Consider the following 20,669-nt stretch of genomic DNA (forward strand, 5'->3'; position numbering starts at 1 on the left):
ATCACCACACACCCAAGCTCTCCGAGCTGGGGAAAAAAACAAACAAACAAACAAACTGAAGTGTGCATCCAAGTAAAATTTTCCTGAAAGCACTTCACTTCCCCCAGCTCCATTCTGGCCCTCAGTTGTTACCAGGTTGCAAAAAGTAACCTGAAGACTCTGTCAATGAGACTCTCCTGATCCTCACACAGGTACACGTGCAGTGGTGTTATAAAATATGTGGCAGCAAGCAAATGGAACCCAGAAAAATCTGAGTGAAAACAGGACAATAACTCTCAGTCTGAAAGCTGAGAACTGATAGAGTCAGTTCAGTTGTGCAATCATTTAAAAGATGAATGACAGTTTAATAGCCACTAGATAGTCCTCTGGGATCTGTGGTTTGAAAGTAAAATATGTATTGTTGGTACCTCTTTAGGCTGTTTTCCAGCATGTTGTTGTTGTAAAAGTTGAAGCTGCAACTGTTCCTGTTGTTTTTTATAAAACTCTTGAAGCTGCTGCTACAAAGGAAAGAGAGGACGGTAAGTAACAGAGGGTAGCGCCAATCCACTGTCCCTTTTGGTGCCATACACAAACTGTGATTTGAAAAATAGCATCCTTTTATCTGTAATGGCCTGACCTTTAGTTTGAAACTCAACAATAAATTCAGCGCACACTGACTATTCTTGGCATTATTGTTTGAAAAGTAATCTCCAAAATGAACTGATGAAAAACATACCATTTTCTACACAAACTAATTAAAATAAGGCAAAGAATGACCTTTGTTGATAGTGCAACAAAGCTGAAATGCCCTTGCTGAGAGAGTCTGGTGAATCTCTACTGCATGCTTTCTATATGACAGGGCTGGGCACTATGCAGTGTTATTCCGTGTGTGCATGGACAGTCTGGGAGCTTCCGCTGCATCCTGTCCCTACCACCCCAGGCCGGTGACTCCCACCGCAGTAGTTCCGAATCTCATCTATTTGGTTCAGGTGGCTGTTAAGTCTGACTATTAGGTCCCCACGGTGCAATGACAACCAGAAGTTCATTTCAGTAACATCGTATGTGGAAGAAGTAAAATCAACTTTGGACCTTAAAATTAGCAAACTCCAAAATGCTTCTTTATGTTTAAAGAAAAAAAAAATCTGTAAGCTTCTGAGTTGAAATGGGGACTTCAAGAACTGTCATATTTAAATCCACTCCCAACGTGCTCCTCATTTTGCTTTGATTCACACCATTTAGGAACCTCTGGGCTTACCAAATAAAAGAGTGTAAAGCCATGTAAGCCTAAAAGATCTTACTGCTACCAAGTCCAATTACAGCCCTGATCTCAGTCCATTGGGTACTCTCCAGGCCCAAACCCTAGTCACCATGCAGGTCTCCTCTCTTTTGGGCATGCAAAAGCACATCGATTATTCAGGGACTGGTCTGTGTCCTGCCCCACCCACGCTGCTCTACTCGTCACTGGGCAAAGAAGCTGCTCTGGTGGAGGGGAGACTGTGAATGGAGTGATGGGGGCCCCTGGGTTCTGGGGGAGACGGGCTGGAGGTGGAGGAAGGACAATTACCTGTTGAAGCATGAGGGCCTGCTGCTGCTGAAGGAGAACCTGGAGCTGCTGAGGGCTCAGCACTTGTTGCTGGAGGATCTGCTGCATTTGCTGGGGAGTGATAACTTGAGGTGTCATCATAGCCACTGACACGGGAACCTAGAATGTTAATGAAGGATAAATAGGAAGCCAGGAAATCAGAAGCACGCAGCCTCCCAGGTTCAGCGGCTGCCTGCCATCAGCCTGCTTAAAGAGTTGCCCAGTTTCCCATGCAACATGTATTTATCCAGAGGGGATGCAGCAACAGATCCTATTGCATCTATCATGGAGTTTATTTTAAAGAAAGAAAAATAAAACCTTGCAGTACTGACTGGGGTTCCAGGCAGCCTTGCAAGCAGACAAAAAGGACAAACTTAATAAACCCTAACTGGAGTTAGGATACGACCATTCTCAATTGCTTATTAACAGTGAGTTTTGGGTCAAAACCATCTGAGGGAAGTTAACCCAAACCTGAATTTTGTTTGAGGGAAGAAGACAAATGGTAACCAACACCTTTGCAGTTGGAGCCCATATGACCCACTCTGTGGACAGTGACACTAAGAACCATCAATGAATGCTTAGACTTGCGGGAAGGGGAACCTTGGACACACCTTCCGAACTTAAACACAGACCCTTCGCATGATGCCTTTTACCCGTCCTTATTCACCCAGCACACAGATGTCTCAATTCTTTCATATTATGTGCAATACCATGAAAAGCCGCTTTCCATGACATTTCAGTGACACACAGCTACAGTGATGAACTTGATAGCATTTCATATTTGCAGCTGTTAACACGTTTCTGCACGGGCATCTTTGCAAGGAACCTGCACACTGTATCTGAAAGGATGATGTCTTGTTCAGATAAAACACTGACATTAAAATGACAGGCTGTCTTGGCCAAGGTTACACAAATTGTATTCAAGCGGATACCTAATGACAATGCTATGAATTCTCCAAGCTTTCTAGAATGTAATTTAGCTATTCAAAATAATCACTGCACTTGTGTTTAATTTGCAGACTACATGAGAACCATTTTGTCAGTCCCCGTAATGCAAGAAGACTATTTCATGAAAAATCACCCCCCCAAACAAAAAGATAAGGAAAGAAAAAACAATGAAAGAAAAGACAAAACCTGTATGTCTTCTAACCGTAATATTTAAGCATCTTACTTTTCTTTGGTTTCTAATCAGACATGTGACAGCAAGAAGCTAGAAGCAGTAAAGGATACACTTTGTTAAAAAGGATCTGCTGTCATCTCATGTATTACAATAAAAGGTAATAACATGTTTTGCACTTTGCCTGTGAGCCACTTAAAAAAAAAAATCCGGCAGACAATAGCTGATCAGAAGATAAAAGAATTAAAAAATCTTTCAGGGGAGCAGCAAGCAAAAGGCAGAAATGCAGTATTAATTTTATGTAACATAATGTCTTAATATGCAGTTTATCCTGACTTTTTCACATGATTTGTCCTGTCATTTGCATAGCGAGCTCTCATTCCTAATTTCACAGTCATTATGCACTGATGTCCCGATTTCTCAGCATCACTAATTTTGATGAACTAAAAATGGTTCCTGAAGGTCAGATTCATGTACAGTGAACGTTCTCCACTGTTGTTGTGGGCATGTTTCATGTGTGCGGATGTTGATGTGCAAGTGTCGTGTGTTTGGAAAACACTAGCTAGAACATGCGAAAAATTTCATTAACCCAGCTCTGGAAGGTCATCCATGAATTCTTCCTATTCCAGTGGCCTTTTAAGTTTAGATGTAGATACACTGTAATTTAAAACAGATGGGCATGTCTGAATATTTTCATATGCAAAATGGGACAGATGTATATGAATGGATAAATTATCCTTTTAAAAAGATAATTTGTAGCACGAAATATCACCAATGATTGGAACAGTGAACTTGCATTCAGTCTAGGGCAAACACCAGGAAGACATTATCAAAACATCTAACCACCTGCAAATTAATTCCAATTAGTCTACTTTGTCTTCATACAGAAGAAACTTTTCTGATTTTTAAATATCTACTGGGTGCCAATCGGTATCCTTTGAGCTGCTAAAGCCAGCGTATCACAATAGAAGTTTACTTTTCCTTGAGAGTTGCATCATCATACGGGGAGGTTTGATTAAGCAAACAAAAGAACCATGTTTAAGGTTTCTTTTTTCCTCTGCGTTTCTTGGATGATGTACAATATAAATATTCTTGAGCCAAATTTCTGATGGTGATGAACAGGAAAACAGACAGGAATAGGGTGGTGTAAAATCTAAACTGGTGATGAACACGAACTTAACAGAGTTAGAGCAGAAAACATCATAGAAATAACGTCCTGGTCATCGTTTTTAAAAGAGCTATAGAAACCTTATGCTAGAAAGGGGCACAGGTGAACTTTTGGGGGAGATGGAAATGTCCATATTTTGACTGGGGTGGTGCTCACACACATGTATACAATCGTCAAAACTCTTCCAACTAAACACTGAAAATCAGAATATCTGAGCCCACGTAAATCATCCCTCGCTAAAACTGATTTTAAAAGTTACGTATGTCTCCTAAAATAGTTCTTTCCCCACTAGAAGCACCTTCTTGAAGGAGAAACAACATTGTCCCCTGGCTGTCAATAATAAAAGGGGGAATCATGGAAAGGACTGACATATACCTGTACAGACAATTTTTAAAGGCTGACATCCAACCAGTGGTTTAAATCTCCTTTTCCCACAATCATTTATTCCTTTTTTTGCAGTTACGGAACAGGATAATGAACTTGAGTCTCCCCTTCTTTCTCTTTTTGGACATTTTGATGGAGGTGCTGATGAGTAATAATATGCTTTCCAGCAGCAGGCACCGCCAAAGGAGGGAAGGAAGCAAGAGGCCTGAGTAATCCTCCAAACGGGCTGATCAGTCTCTGAATAATCAGAAGTGGGCTATTATATCCTGATGGTCTTCACTTCACTTTTACTATCTGAAACCATGTTTTCATGCCAGTTAACTTTGGGCCTCCAAAGTGGGCTCCAGCTTCATTTACAAATGTTATAAAACCGAGATTTCCCCCAAAGTTTCTGTTCCAACATCTCATGAAAAGAGGCTATGGAAAGCTTTCACAAACATATTCAAATAGACCAGAAACTATGGTGGGGTAGAAAATAAAAAAATAAATGAATAAACCTGAGTACAGTTTTTAAGTCTTTAAATAGTTAAGAATTATAGCCTATATATCCACTCCCTTAATTCCCAACGTCCAACTTTTTCATGTAGCTAGTCCCTACTAATACTAGGAATCAAAGGGCATGCAGTGCCAGCGAGAGGCTATTACAGCCCACACTTTATTGCCCATTACTACTGAGGTCATTAGCGGCAAGAGTGATTGTAGCAGTCTTAACCTATTGATCACTGTAACTACTATCATTTAATCCTGTGTTGAATGTCTGGAAAGCGGCTAAAGGCACACAAGAGAGAGTGCTTTAGCATTGAGAAATATGGCCAAAGCTTCGAAATTACACTTTGATTCATAAAATCCAGCCAGTGGTTTAAATCAATAGTATTTAAAACAGTCATGTGAGTTTTTAACTACAGCACTCTAATATTTATGGGCCCCTCTTTGAGAGTATTCAGTAAAAACGAAACTTTTTTTTTTCTTTTTTCAGATTTCATGCCATCTATCTTAACCTCCTTGAGATAAAAACATTCATTTCTGATGTTTTCTGTGCTACAGGGCTCAGGCCTTAACTGGGAGTTCAAGCGAATTCTTGATTTCTTTCTCAAAAGATGATTTAAATATAAGGCAAAAAAAAAAAAAAAAATTCTGATACTGTAACTACCTTAACTGTTTGAGTATATAGAAATGAGTATGTTTTATGAGTTAACAATGAATCATAGAAGGCAATTTATGAAGAACTAGAATGATTCTGTCTAGCTGCCTTCAGGGATCAGAAATTCAAATTAAACTTCTGGCAGACATTTAAAGAATGCTAGCATACAAAACTGAATTTAAAAAAACGCACACAGTTAACACTCCTCAGTGGAGTTTCAAGAGCAAATCATGAATTAAAAAAGCACACGGCATGCTACACTGTTGACTGATACCAACTGGGTGTGGCCGATCCCAGGTGCACACAAACCTGTGGGAATGGCAGAAATACAGCTGTGCTTGGGCCATCACAGCTCTGCTAGTATGGGCCTGCTGCTACCTTAATACCAGCAACTGGGAAAACGGTGTTAGCACTAACAACTGCTGCTAAAAGCCCATACACTGCTGTGTAAATTCTGCCTGATACGGTTTTCTTTTTCTTCAACATGACTATCAGCTGAATGCTGAAAGACTATTAAAATAATATGCCATATTATTTCCTTTAATGTCCAATGGGGAAAGGTAGATGATGGGAAGGGAAAAATCTAAAAAGCAAACAAACAAATAAAAACACTCAGAGAAACAATACTTATTTCTAAGCTAGGAGACAATTAAAGGAATTGGGTGGGAGGGGAGAAGACACAATATAAATTCTGCAAATAACATGTTATCATTTTTTTCTCTCTTTAGTTTACACTCCAGTCAACTATAAGTAAATACTACCTAGTACACATACACATACATTTTGCACATCAGGTATCATCTCATAATTAACGTGTATACAAATAATAAGAATGAGAAGATAAAAAATTTTAAACATTGTTTCATTTTTATTAATCTGGTTAACAATTTAGAAACTCTTTTTACCCTCTGATCATTCACCACATGTATGTCCCAGAAAATTCACTTCCGCTCTAGCCTTCAGGCTGTATTTGGGTGATAACTGACCAGGTTTGGCAGTGTCACCTGGTTAATCAAATAACAGGAGCAAAACAAATTAAATTAGAAGGCTCCAGAATGTCACAAAAAAACCAAACATGAGAATATAGCGCCACTAAAAAAAAAAAAAAATAATAATAAAAACTATGCTAAGTATTTTATGACCATATATAAGTTAGCCTGTGTAGAAGAAAATTAAACATCATCACCTCTGGCCCCCCGTGGAAAACCAGTTTTCATAATTAACAAGCCAATGGATACCACAGAGGTACTGGCTAACAAACAGAAAAGTTAGAAAGCTTCTATTTCTCCACGGTATTAAAAAAAAACAAAACAAAATGAACTAACCAGGTACCATGCAAGTTAACTATCACACAGGAAAGAAAACACACTTCTGACATAGTATTTCGGTCTTTAAAAAATTTTTAAAAAGCTTGTTATTTATGTGGAAAGTATAATTCTGTTTCATTATGGAATTCTGCTTTTTGTATAACTCTTTTAGGCTTAGCTATTTTGCCACAATACTGTACAAAGCACTAAGGCAGGTAATGGTTATTATATTAATGCAAAATCATCTAGGTAGTCAGTCATTAGCATAACAGTTCTCTCAGTAACAATACAACCAACTATTAAAACATTTTTTTCAAAAGACCTCTTTAAAATGCAATTAGCATTTCATTTTTTATCGTTTTGTTTATTACATTCTATCAAGAAAGGCTATCTTTCTTTCACAAAAAAACTGTAAGGCCAAGGCTCGCCTGCCAATCAGGAGTTATTTCAGGTTATCAACCCTAATAAGCAATCTCCAGCAATGCTCTCCGAGCTCTTCTTTTTCTTTTGTCTTTAAATTCAAAAAAGTGGCATAAATGCATATTTGTTTACAGCAGAGGTATTAGTGGAACATCAACTGCTCTCCTCTAACATTTCCCAGGCACACAAGGTTACTCCACTAAGTGCCAGTATAATTGTTTTAGCTCTAATAAATATCAGCTTCATTTGCATAAAAATGTAAAGTTTACATAAATTAAATCGCTTCTCCCATTAGCAACTGTTAAATACAGGAAACAATGGAAGCCACACATGAAAATAATCACTCAATAAGCACTGATTCTTTCAACCTAGCAACTATTATTATTATTTAAATCAAGAAAATGCCTTCTCTTTTCTACTTCCACCACTTTCTCCTGTAGCTGGGATGGAAAACAATTTAGTGCATGTGAATTAAACATGCTATGGCATTTTATATTAACAACAACAACAGAAATCATTTTTAAGGGCTGCAAATGGGAGGGGGGAGAACTACTCCAAGAAGGTACCCCAGAAAAGATTCTATCCATAGATCTTTAGTTCTTAAAGGGAAAAGGAAGAGGCCTTGGCTAAAGAAGTTCTCTTAAATTGAAGTATTACTCAAAAATAATGAAAGAGACAGCAACTGTTTCAATCCTATCTGAGACACATACACGATTAAAATAAATAAAATATAACTTGTGGATATAGTTTTAGATCAACAGTTACTGTTAAATGAAGAAAAATATAATGTCTATCTTCTGTCTAAAGAAGATTTTTCTAACACTAAGAATTAAATTTGTAGCTCTGCTTTCCTCATGATTTAATCAGCATAGAAAATTTCATAGGGAGCTTAACTGCAAATATGTACTTTTTTTTCTCATATTACTGAGAGGGAGAAGGGACTATAATTGAATTTCAACATACAGGTAGGCCAAAATTAGACCATTTCCAAAGTTTTATAAGGCCTTACTTAGGGTGCAATCACTCTTTAAAAAGAATTACAACTCAAGTTTCTCAAATTGTACAGTTTCTCATGCCTATTTCCAACACCTTCACCTTATACATCACAGTTAAGCTAAAGGGTGCAAATGAGATTCTAATGAGAAAACATCAGTTGCTTCTTTGACAATCTCACCATTCACTGATTTATTTCTAATGAAGACAAAGTCCAACCAAAAGCTTCCTACAAGTTAAAGGTCAAAATATGTTCAAAAATGCCTAGTAAAATCAAGGCAAATGGGAAACCCGTGCAGACCCGCCTCATGAAGTGGTGTGACAATTAGAGTAATTGTACAAAAAGCCATCTTCAGGAAAAAGTAGAAGAAATTAAGCTGCCACAACTGTAACAGGTTAGATGAAAAAAATCAAAATTTAATGTATTCTCCCCTGTGTCATCTTGTTTTGTCAAGACATCAAATAGAATTGGGAAGTACAAAATAACAAGCCCTTGAGAAATCACAGAAGCCGACCTTTTTGATGTTGTTGATTTACCTTGTTCTCAGTTATTTGAACAATGATGTTTCAGATTTAAGGGCAAGATAAAGCTTAGAAATTAAAACATGATACCAAGGTATTCTAAAAAGCTCACCCTAACATTTAGCCTGCATCTTCACTGATTAGCTGTTTTTAACTGGATTTGAAAATGAGGCACAATGTATGTGTTCAGTATTCATTTTTCTCATTTGAAATTAATTTCTCCTCAAACAACTCACAGGTTGGAAGAGGGACTCAATGAAGAGCATTCCTACAATCCAAAAGTAGAGGCCCAGATTAGCTCTTCTCAGATAATTCAAGTCCCCACAATCTGCAAAGGATTGTTTAGCTAAGAGACACCTGAGTTTTCTTTTTTAAATGAAAGAAAACAAGACTGAATGCAAAATGCCACTTGGTGGGGGTGGGAGGGAAGTACTGCACGCTCTGAAAGGACTAAAACAAGAGTCCAGAGATACGCTGCTTCCAAGAAAACAAACCATTTACCAAATAACAAATTTAGCTAACAGTGTTAAGACTATCCCCAAATCTAGCCATACAGATACACATAAAGCTACCCTTCTGCCCCAAGAGAGCTGCAGCCCATCAGCAATGTAACTTCTAGTCTTACACGAAATATTACGTGCAAAGATACATGAAATCAAGCTATCACAAGACAGCATTCTCAACTTTTATATGTAGGTAGTTCCTTCTCCTCAAGCATATATATAAATCAAAAACTGCAGCAGTTAAAACTATCTATTTGAGGCGCTAAAAGTAAATAACCTAATATTTGCAAGCATTATAATTTATGAAACCTAGACAGTTAATAAAGCTGTTTAATAATTCCTTGTCATTGAATGCATATTTTAAAATGTAACACACAGAGAGACACGATTTATGTATTTATTTACTCTAACCTTCTCGATCAACTGTTGCTACATTATCCCTTGTTTGCAAATCAAGGAATGATGAACTACCTGAAGTGGAATCTAACTGACCACTATATTTGCCCAGTTACCAAGAACATGGTTTTCAGGTTCTCTTTAGTGATGTTCATCTACAACTAAACCACATAATAAAATAAATTCCTCCAGCCTTCATTTTGTCAATTCAAATTTTACTCAAATTTTAGTACAGACTGAGAAGCTAGTCACAACACTCTCTCCTGATTATCGCAGAAACATAGTAACTCAAACAATGTTTCTGCCACATTAACCAAGACAAACTTGAACTTTCATTGTTTTTAATTAATCTAGATTTTAATTTCACGGTATCTTCCAATTGTGTGGAGGTTGGCTGAGAAGTTGTAGAACTGGTCAGTGTCATAAAAGAGTTTATCTTTCAAGTGACAGGTCCTGACAACGTGTAGATGCAAGGCAGTGATGGTGAGGGTTTTGTTTTTTAAGGTACATTTAACTGCAAACAACAACAAAAAAATTCAAACCAACCATTCCTATCATAAGCTTTCTGATGATTTATGGTTTACCAACTGAGCAAGGTTACGCAACACTGCATGCCTTTAGATGCATTATTTCAGCTAGTTGAGATTTAATTAAGATCACAGCCTCTAAAATCCCTGTCAAATGAAAATTCAGAGAAGACAATACACTATATATCCTCATGCAGAATGTTTCCATTCCATCCCTGGAAAAATATGAGTTAATCCGCGTTTCTATGGCTGCAGACAAAAGTTCGCTAATTTTGTTTTCTTTTGACACTTAGGTTGTTTTCTATTATATGTCATGAGATCATTCCCTTCCAGGGAAAGAAGAAAAAAATCGAGAGTGATACATGTTGCAGAAAATGCACTTGGCATTATTAGCTGACATTATCATAGCTTAGCCATGATGCCATCACATTTTCATGTAATCAACCCATGCTTACAAGTTTCATTTAATAAAATGTTCATTAACACAACACAAACAAAAACCTACCTTACCTAAATTACTCGGATTAGATAATTGACATGTTATGCTTCTCATTTCCTTAACTAACCAACTTTTTGTCAGACAAGCTAAACATTTGGGCAGGAAACAAAGTTCTTAAGGCAAACGGGTGAATATAAAGCCCATTACTTTCCTTCTGCAAGTCGTTCTTAGGGTTAAAAAATAATCCTCAATAGATTTCTTTCTTATGGGCTGGTATTGATCCATACTATTTTTTTAAAGAAAAAAATGTATTACTATGTGCCCCTTTACCTAGTCAAATTTATTTTTATTTGCATCATCTTAATATTTGGTTGCTTATCTCATGCCTTAGAAATGACAGGTGCTTGCAGTCTCACTCTTGACAGGCCACTACACAAATAACTGTCTTGCCTGAAAGGGCTAATGCAGTACTAATGAACAATAAATCAACTTTGATTATCAAGTGTCAGCCCAATGCGTTTTCAGTTCAGCTCTATCACATCCTACAGTAAGTCAGCCAGTGTCTCTGGGTAGGCAGTCTGTATTTTGGTTTCATTTTTACACACTTTTCACTGAAATGTGTCAGGCAGCTACAAAGAATCACATTAAAATAGATACAGACCTTTTTTCAATTTATGCAAAGGGCATCAATTAGGACAACGTGCTTCTGTCTTCAACTGATTTACTTAGTGGTCAATCTGAATAACCAAGGAAGCTTTGTATTCTTTTAAACAACAGTAACAGCAACACACACATCAAACCCTAAACTAAAATCTTAATGTGATCATGTTCCAGCTCTTTGGCACTAACATGCTAGCTTGCGCTCTTTACCACATAAACCACCTCTGATTGCATATATACATTCCTCTTGGAAAACTCATTATATGAAAACAAACAAAAACAGCAAAACAGGGCCGCTTTTAAAATAAAAATGCACTTGCTTTCAACTTTAAAAAATTTGGCTTAACACTGACTTCCTAATGATAAAATAAATGTAACTTATTTTTTTTTTCTTAAGCAGATTAGTCATTGATAGTATGATTCACATTTCCTGTTATCAGGCTTAATTTTTCCCCCAAATGTGTCACTTTTAGAATGCTGGAATCTATGGAAATGAGGTGATTTGCATTTTTAAATTGGTTTGATTAGAACATTTGATTTGTTTGGACAAAAATATAAAATTACTAGATATTTTACTTATAACTGTCAGGACTTGAAGGAGTTAATCCCAAAGAGGAAGAGTCTATATGTACTTTGCTCTAAAACTTTACCACCCACTTCCTAAAGGTCCTCTCCTTCCCATCACCACACTTGGGGAGGGGGGAAATAAAAGTCCCGTTTCCACTGACCGTCTTTCATGCAGTTCTGACAGTTGAGTTAGCTACATTCAGAGCCGATTCAGCTGGGAGTACCCCGTGGCAATTCCTCAGTCTGCTGCACGTCCAAACCCAAACCCCGCTCACTACTTAATTAACCAGCCAAGTAATGCAACAGAGGCTTAGAATCCCCAACCTGCCAGAGTGTTCCATTCGCTCGCTCGCCTGCTCCGGTGTGGGGCTCTGTGCCTCTCCCTCCCCCTTTACTGTGTGTGAACTCCTCGAATTTGAACAGCTAAGCTGAAAATAGCCTAGACAGATATAGAAACAAACTATCAGAAGCAAAGAAACATCCACATGGGTTACATTGAGATGGAAGGCTCCTTGTATATTTCACACGCTCTGAAAGTGACAGAAATCACACCCCAGATACGTCCCCCGAATGGAGTGATGGCGAGGGCTTCACCAAAGTGGCTGCGTGAAGGCCAGACCGGCAGAAAATGAATCGCAAACGAAAGAGAGAGAGAGAGAAACACACAAGCAGGACTTCCTCCAACTCTCAACTACACCCCACCCATGAACATTTAAAAAAAGAGAGCGAGAGTGTGAGCCAGAGAGCAAGGGGTGGGGGGGGGGGGGGAATCTCTCTTCAGGACCCACAGGCCTGCAGCTCCTTCTTCTTACCCCTCTACTCCCTCCCCGCCTCCACTTCCAGAGCGCAACTCCTACCCAAGTTGGTAAACAGCGAGGATGAGGATGATTTTTTAAAAGACTCAACTTCAGAACCCTCGGGCTCTCCTGCCTTCCCCAGCGAGGCCCCCAGGAAGCGGGCGCCGCGGAGCCGGGGGAAGGAGAGCGAAACCGGCAAAGATCAATCAGAAGGACCAACCTGACACTCTCCATGTAGCCGCCAGGCGCGCGGAGCCGGGCTCGGGGCGCCCGCGCGGGCCGGGCGTGGGGTCCGGCGGCCTCGGCGTGCAGGCGGACTGCACGCGCGCAGGGGCGCTCCGGCTCGCGGGCTGACAAGACGCGCCGCGCCGCGCCCACCCGCCCCGCCCTGCTCCACCAATCACAACCCGCCTCTAAACACCCCGCGCCGCGCCGCGCCGCGCCGCGCCCCACACAATGGGCTCCGCGGCCCGCGCCCCGCGCCCGCGCGCCCCGGCCCCCTCCGCGCGGCAGGTGAAATCACGCTCGGGTGCAACCCTGCTTTTGTCTGGAGAGCAACTCCACTTAATAGCTGTTAACCTGGTGACCCGCCTCCGGCTGACGTCTGGGTCGGCCGGGCTCGGCGCGCACCGCTCCCTCTGGCCCGGGCTCTGCGGGGCCCGGGCTGCCGGCGGGGCGGCGTGTTTGTTTCGTCTTTGAAACTGACAAAGAGTTGTCCTAACCTTTCCGAGAAACCCGGGAGGCCGAAGAGGGGCACCCGGCGCTCGCGGCGCCAAGCCGACTGCTCCAAGCAACTGTTCGGCTTCGGGAGGGGACGTGGGTCTCCCAGACAGCGCAGAGAAGCGCTTTCCTCGAAAACCGCCCTGGGAGGAGAACTTTCGCTTCACGTCGGGGGTTTCACAGAGCCTCGGCCTCCCCACACCCTTTTCTTTCCCAGAGTCGGCTCGCCAAAGTGTGCCAGTGCGCACCGAGGAAAACTAAGCCGACGCGGGGTGGAAATAAATAACAACGTGCCTCGTCGCTGAACCAGGCAACTTCCCCTCTAGAACGACAGCTGCCGAAGAAAGCATCTGCCACACGTTTGCTAAGAAATAATTCTTTAAATTCCTTTCTTATTTATACAACAATAGCAACAACAAAAGCTACTCTCAATAAGCACTTTAGGATGACCTTCTCTATTAGAAATAGTCACTTCTCTTTCAGGCTATTGAAAGCTGAGTTATAGTGTTTTTTTTAAAAAGTCAACAATATGCTAAACTTTGTTGGCTCAACTGACACGATTTAAGCGTCAGGTTAATCTAGTCCGTTTCGGCGACTCTAAAAAATCACCTATTTACCACTTTCAAACTTGGAGAAAAACTTCCTGGCCTGTATGTTTTTTTAAAGACACACACAAAATCCCCACACACATTTTTATTCTTTTTCTCAAAATATTAGAGGAAAAGGAATAATGTGACATCAATGAATACCTATTTGCCCTCAAAAAAAAAAAAAAAAAAAAAAAGCAACAAAATCTGACCCAGTAATTCCAGGAGTTTTACTTGAAAGTACATTTTGATGTGAGGTGCATTAAATGCAGGTTACTACAAACCATAAAGAATATTGGTAATATTTCCAATCAAGCAAATGCCTGAATTTCAACAGGGTCAGCGGGGAGCAGACAATTCCCTCTTTACTCTGGCTGTAAAAGAGACAAACGCGAAGTGACCATCAACGTATGATCAGATGTTAAATGGGCACAGCGCAGATCGCTTTTCACCCTAAAGTGTTTTTGTGTCAGATACCAAATTTATTAATGGGATTTTTTCAGGTCACAAAATGTGACCCCACCCTCTCATGAATATTCAACAAAGAACCAAGGGCGCTTTTGGGGGGTAGAAGGGCCTTAAATCTGCCAGAAAGTCCCCTGATTATCAGTAGAGTTCTGACTCTTAAAGAGACAAGGTGCTCTTTCCGGAGGGGCTGGCAGAGAGCCCCAACGGCAGGAAATAAAAATAAAGGAAGTGCTGTCCAACCAATGCACAGGGAGAAAGTGGAAAGAATCATTTCAAAACGCCTAAGTGACTTTCTTTTTCCCAAAGTATTAAAATTGAGTTTTAATGTTTATAAACAAAAACTGGGATGTACTTTGAATATGCAATGTATTTTTATTTTAGAAACTAAGTTCTTCATGAGGCATCCATAAAACTCATGCATGCTTTTAGAATGTGGACTAACTCCTTTGCAGGTCAGTGTTTATCAGCTAATAGTCTCCAGGTGCATCAAAACAAACAATAAACAAGCAAACAAAAAACATTACAGACGCTCATGACCCAGCTGTGGAGACAAGCCTTAAACAAAATAATTAGAGAGTGATGCAATGCAGTGCTTACTCAAGTACTAAATTGCACAGTGGTGGCTGTAAGCACCATGGGACCACAAAGGAGGAGGAGATCACTAGGAGGAGGGGTCTGGGAAGGCCCCTTGGGGAGGTGGCATTTAAAGGCTGATGGTTTGGATAAGGGGGAGGTGACAAAAGAGAGAGGGAAATGGCTTGGCACACTAACTCAGAAGCCACCTGGAGCCCATCTTGCCCTCTCTCCAAACAGACAGATGATATGGTGAGTCAGAGACTACTTCTGGGCAAGGAAATGTCCCATCAGTGATAAACCTGGATAAACTACATATGCCCAGGAGTTTAATTCTAAACTCCTGTGGTCCTGTGCACTTGCCCTGTGTTTGGGATTCAGGAAGAACTGGAACTTCCATAACTGGAGTATAATATAAAATGTTAAAACCAATAGTAACTCATAAGAAGACTTCGTTAAAACCATTTATTAATCACTATGAGCACCAGGTCATTTTAGAAAAGCTGAATAAGAAAGGCCAACAAAAATATTTTGGATTGTGGGTGTTTTAACAGTCTCATGCAGTTGTCATAATCTGAACACAAATTCCAGCCCCCATTGTACAGAGGAGGAAACTGAGGTTTAGAAAAGCAAAGTGATTTCTCCCAAGAATTGAACATGGCCAGGTGCAGTGGCTCATATTTATAATCCCAGCACTTTGGGAGGCCAAGGCAGGAAGACTGCTTAAGCCCATGGGTTTGAGACCACCCTGGGCAACATAGTGGGACTCCATCTCCAAAAATACACACACACACACACACACACACACACACACACAGTGAGCCACGTGTGACTGTGCATGCCTATAGTCCCAACAACTTGGGAGACTGAGGTGGCAGGATCACCTGGAGCCCAGAAGTTCAAGGCTGCAGCAAGCTGTGATCGCACCACTGTACTCCAGCTTAGGCAACAGAGCAAGACCCTGTCTTAAAAAAAAAATAAAAATAAAAATAAAAAAAACATACTACAGGCCTCCAGGAGGAAGCAAATACTGGATAATTACAGAAAAAGAGAAGCCATAATAAAATAAAATGAATACCTGGGGTGGGGGGAGGGGGGGAATACTGAGGGGTAGGCCAATGTTTAAGGAAGAGTAAAGGAAATGCTAAATACCATACTTTAAAAATATTTTTGATGCCCACATCCTAACACCCACAACAGATACAGCTCTTGTTCAAACACCACATATTAAGAAACCTGTCAGTTGCTAAATGAGTCCATTGTGCAGCTGGCTGTGCACTTAAGAACAGATTACTATGATCCCACACCAAACTCTAACCACCAAATAACACACCTGGGACTAAAATCATGTATTATATTTGGTTCTGCTGAGCCTTAGCCTTGAACACAGAAGAAAGTGAAAGGTTTTACTGCCCATTCAGAGCTGAGAATGGAGATAAGATGTATTAAAGGAAGAGTCAGGAGGAGCGTCTCCTCAGGACATTACTCTGTACACTGATGAATGGCCCTGTGGTGAGACAGATACAGCAATGGTCCCTGGCCCACGTGGTCCTCAGTTACAACGAAAGGCCTGCTTTGCCAGAAGCTGCTTGGAAATAACTGCAGAAAGGATACGAGCATGGGGCGAAAAATCAACTGTGTGATCAGAGGCCAAAACCTTAATTCAAGTTTGCTGTCTTCTTCTGAACAACACTTGTGTTAACACAACACACATTTTCTTTCCCCTTTCCAATTAATTTAATGGAGTATCCAGGACATATTCTGAAATGACAGAACTTACAGAGATTCAACCAACTGATTCTGTTGCTGGAGAGAAAAAGCTAAAGCAACAGGAATACAAAATGTAAGCCCAGTAATATGCCTGATGGCCTACCCAGGGAAGCTGGCCTCCCCAGAAGGAGGACAGCTTTAAGTATTTCTCCAAAGAATGCCAAGGGGGCAGCCAATTAGACTTACTAAATTGCAACAGCAATGCCCCATTCCTGAGATCTGGGGATCTGTCTCCAAGGAACCACCATTCTGTGTTGATTTAAGCAATGCTTTTACTTAAAAATATAAATTAATACATCATCCATCTACAGGGAGCTAAGGCAGTTAGCTCCATATTGATATTGTTTATGTCACTGTTATGCGTATGTTGACAATGAAGCTAATTATGTTGTTTTTCTTCTGTGCCTGCAAGTTTGGCCGGGGGAAAACACTGAGTTCTCACTGTTCCATAGGAGTTTTAATTCCCCTTAATGCATCCTCCAAATTGCCGTTTGCATTTTCATGTCATGCAACATTTTATAACGCCATTGCTTCTGGTTAATTTGTATATACACAGTATGATATGTCAACATTCAGGTGACTTATGAGTATGATGAGCTTTGGAAAATATCAACCTAAAAACAAACCTCTTATTCTAAAAGCATCAGAGATAAACAAGATAAGCATCTTATTCTAAAAGCATCAGAGATAAACAAGATAAGCATCAGAGATAAACAAAATCATGACAGAAAAGAAAAACGACAACATACTTTCCTAACTGTGCATCTAACTGACAGTAATAAATTACCCTTTCTCATTTATGATGAAACCATAATCCCTTGTTTTAACATAATGTAAAATTTGTTAATGGACTGTTTCTGCCATGAGGTTAGAACAGATTACACGGAAGTGTGCAAAGTTCTTGAAAAGGTACATGTTTTGGGGCAGTAGAGCATGTCCCAAAGTGCCCTATCCTTCAGATATCAGGGGGAAAAATCATTGCTGCCACCACCACCAAGTATGATTTGTTATTTCCCTCCCGAAGAGTGACAATATTTTTGGCCTACCCACAGGCAAACCCTCGATTTTTAAGCATAACCAGAAATGGGGCACTGAAGGGGAAAGAAAAGATGGCTCTTGGGGAATGAAATTACATTTTATTTTTTTTTAACGTTTAATTATGTAGAAATCGCTGAATATCAGATAAAGGCAACTGACCACCTTTATTTAGTACAGTCAGCTTTTCCAGAGATCTGTGGTGTGCAGCAAGCCTGCAAAGAGGCAAAGGGAGCGTGTCCCATCCTGCCCTCTGAACAATGCTCACACATCTTCCTCCCATGCAACGCCACCCTCCTCTGACCCTAGGTTGACACACCCTCATGTCAAAACCTTCTTTACGCCTGCCCTCTGCTGGCAAGCCTGCCAGGATTAGGAAATTTTGACTACTTTAACTTATTCAAAAGACAACTTTTAAAGCCAGACAGAGAGAGGACATGCAATGAACTATTAACTGGAATATATAAATTAAGACATTTAAACAAAATGGGGATAGGAAGGGGGGCACCCCTAGTGAAATATGGCACTTTTAATGTAAAAATGCACATTCGTCTATTCTATTGCCTGCTCGCTCACAGCAGGGGAGTGCCAAACTTTATATTTTAGCTTGCCTAAGAGAACAACCTGTATTACTGTTGGGCATCTTGCCTTCTTTTGCTCACTCTCCGGGGATAGCATGTCGGCGCATTTTCAATAAAACACCTTCTTAGCACTAATGGGCCACTGTTCCCATTTCAGTGGTCCCTAAGGTTTCACAATACAGTATATTTAGCTGACTCGCAGTTTGCGTTTTCTTCTGGCATTCCTAAGATCCACAAAATGGAAAGAGAAAAAAAAAAAAGCAAAAGAAGAGTACTTGCTCATCCTTTGTTTAAGTAAGAAAACAGTCAACTTTGAGACTGATTAGCTGGTAGGACTTACACAAAACAAGGGCACTCTCGGGCCCTCTCCCCTGCTACGCGAACCCTCCGCGCACGTGTGGGCCGGGCTCCCAGCTAAAGGAGGGCTCTGGGCATTAGAGGTAAATTGCCGCAGCAGCGTGCTGGGGTTTAACAGTGCAACTCCTGTCAGTGTCAATGGGAAGCACGAGGCCTGTACAAATCCCTGCATACCATTTCAAAAATATATCTCCAAGACGGGAAAATGAAGCTTAGCAGTTGCAACCTCAAAAGCATTCAGGAAGTAGCACTCTTGACAGCGCTTTAGATGCCGAGTAAATGCCCTTATAAAGAACACCCAATCCAGCCGACAATAAATCTTACACCGGGGAAGCCAGCACAGGGCTGTGGAATCCCCTCCAAGATAATTGCCTTCCACACTGTGTGGCATAGAAACCGCTACACAGAAAACATTTTCTGGGGCTCTGCAGCTTGCTATGGCTTGCTTTGCTTTCCTTAATAGTCACCAATTACACAGACGCTGACACCCTATCTTTAAGAGTGACCATATAAAAGCCTCAAGGTTTGTCTCCTTTTCTAGAAAAAAACGTTGCAAGGCCAGTTCTAGTGGGGAGGGGGTGGGAGAGGGAAGTTGAGAACAGAGGATGTGTGTAAGAACTCAGGAATGGAATCTGACACAGGCATCCAGGTGAGCAACCCTGGGTGTCTCCACTTTCCAGTCTTTGACGGTTCATGTAGTTTCCAGACAGCTCCAAGTACTGGAGCTCATCTACAGGCTGCTGAAGCGGTCAGCACATCTTTTCTAGTCCACAGTGGCCTCAAGGAGGCTGTTTAACTCAGATAGTACAGGAATACTAGATATGACTTAGGATTCTATTAATGACTTTGTCAGGAATAATAGTGTGATTGTGGGCAAGTCATGTCACCTCTCTGTGCCTGCACATTTCAGCTAAACAAAGAGGAAGATGGATGAGATCTCTCTATAATTTCTTTTTTTTCTTTTCTTTTCTTTTTTTTGAGACGGAGTCTCGCTCTTGTCACCCAGCCTGGAGTGCAATGGTGCATCTTGGCTCACTGCAACCTCCGCCCCCTGGATTTAAGCGATTCTCTGGCCTCAGCCTCCCAAATAGCTGGGATTTCAGGCACCTGTCACCATGCCTGGCTAATTTTTTTGTTTTTAGTAGAGACGGTGTTTCACCATGTTGCCCAGGCTGGTCTCAAACTCCCGACACCTCAGGTGATCCGCCTGCCTCAGCCTCCCAAAGTGCTGGGATTACAGGTGTGAGCCACTGCGCCCAGCCTCTATAGTTTCTTCAACAACAACAACGACAACGACAACAACAACAGCTATCATTACTGCTATCATTACACCTATCATGTACCAGGTGTACAGTTTACATTAGCAAAGGACTAATCTCTAGGTATTTTCTGCTTACAATTAGTATCCTATATAAAACTACCAGAAATAGGGCTGGGTGCAGTGACTCATGCCTATAATCTCAGTGACTCAGGAGACTGAGAGAGGAGGATCACTTGGGGCCAGGAGTTCAAGACCAGCTAGGGCAATGTAGCAAGACCCTGTCTCTAAAATGTTTTTAAAAATTACCCAGGCATGGTATGCATCTGTAGTCCTAGCTACTCCAGAGGCTGAGGTAGGAAGACTGCTTGAGCCCTGGAGGTTGAGGTTGCAGTGAGCCCTGATCACGTCATTGCACTCTACTCCACAGCCTGCCTGGGCAACAAGAGTAAGACCCCATCTCTGTAATGAATGAATGAAACCAGAACCACCAGAAATATGGTTTAAAATTAAAAATAGCATTTTAGAGTTCAATAATCTCAAACACTGTCATGTCTACAATGAGTCAGGGAATAACAACCAAAAAAATGTTTTTTGGGAAAAACCCAAAACCTTTATTGGGATGTTCTCTAGGTCATAAGCCCCATGAAACATCAACAACTTGTAGTACATACAGTAAGTCACATACATGCTTTAAGACTTGGTGGATTTAGTTGAGGGGGTCAGATGAAGACTCTAAAACAACTTGACTTCTAAAATATTTATTTTTTTTGTGCTTGTGACTTTTTCATCCTCTTCCTTAACCACTTTGGTTCTTT

At 40.7% G+C, this 20,669-nt stretch overlaps 1 protein-coding gene across 19 annotated transcripts in view; it reads right to left on the bottom strand.

The window, feature by feature from the left end:
• Window positions 1–20,669, bottom strand: part of FOXP1 (forkhead box P1) — a 639,577-nt gene that overhangs the window by 98,731 nt on the left and 520,177 nt on the right. For 11 of the 19 annotated variants that reach the window (XM_033210432.1, XM_033210433.1, XM_033210434.1 and 8 more), the window contains 2 exons: window positions 1,544–1,681; window positions 408–497 (listed from right to left, as the gene is read on the bottom strand). The exons of 3 other annotated variants lie outside the window; for them this stretch is intronic. In XM_033210432.1, coding sequence (XP_033066323.1) covers window positions 408–497; window positions 1,544–1,681 — 228 coding nt within the window. Of the gene's footprint in view, window positions 1–407; window positions 498–1,543; window positions 1,682–12,722; window positions 12,876–20,669 lie in introns of those variants that run through there. 5 more of the 19 variants (XM_033210436.1, XM_033210426.1, XM_033210437.1 and 2 more) reach the window with 3 other exon arrangements.

This window comes from Trachypithecus francoisi, unplaced genomic scaffold (assembly GCF_009764315.1).
Source record: "Trachypithecus francoisi isolate TF-2019V2 unplaced genomic scaffold, Tfra_2.0 Lachesis_group0, whole genome shotgun sequence".
Classification (NCBI taxonomy): Eukaryota; Metazoa; Chordata; class Mammalia; order Primates; family Cercopithecidae; genus Trachypithecus; species Trachypithecus francoisi.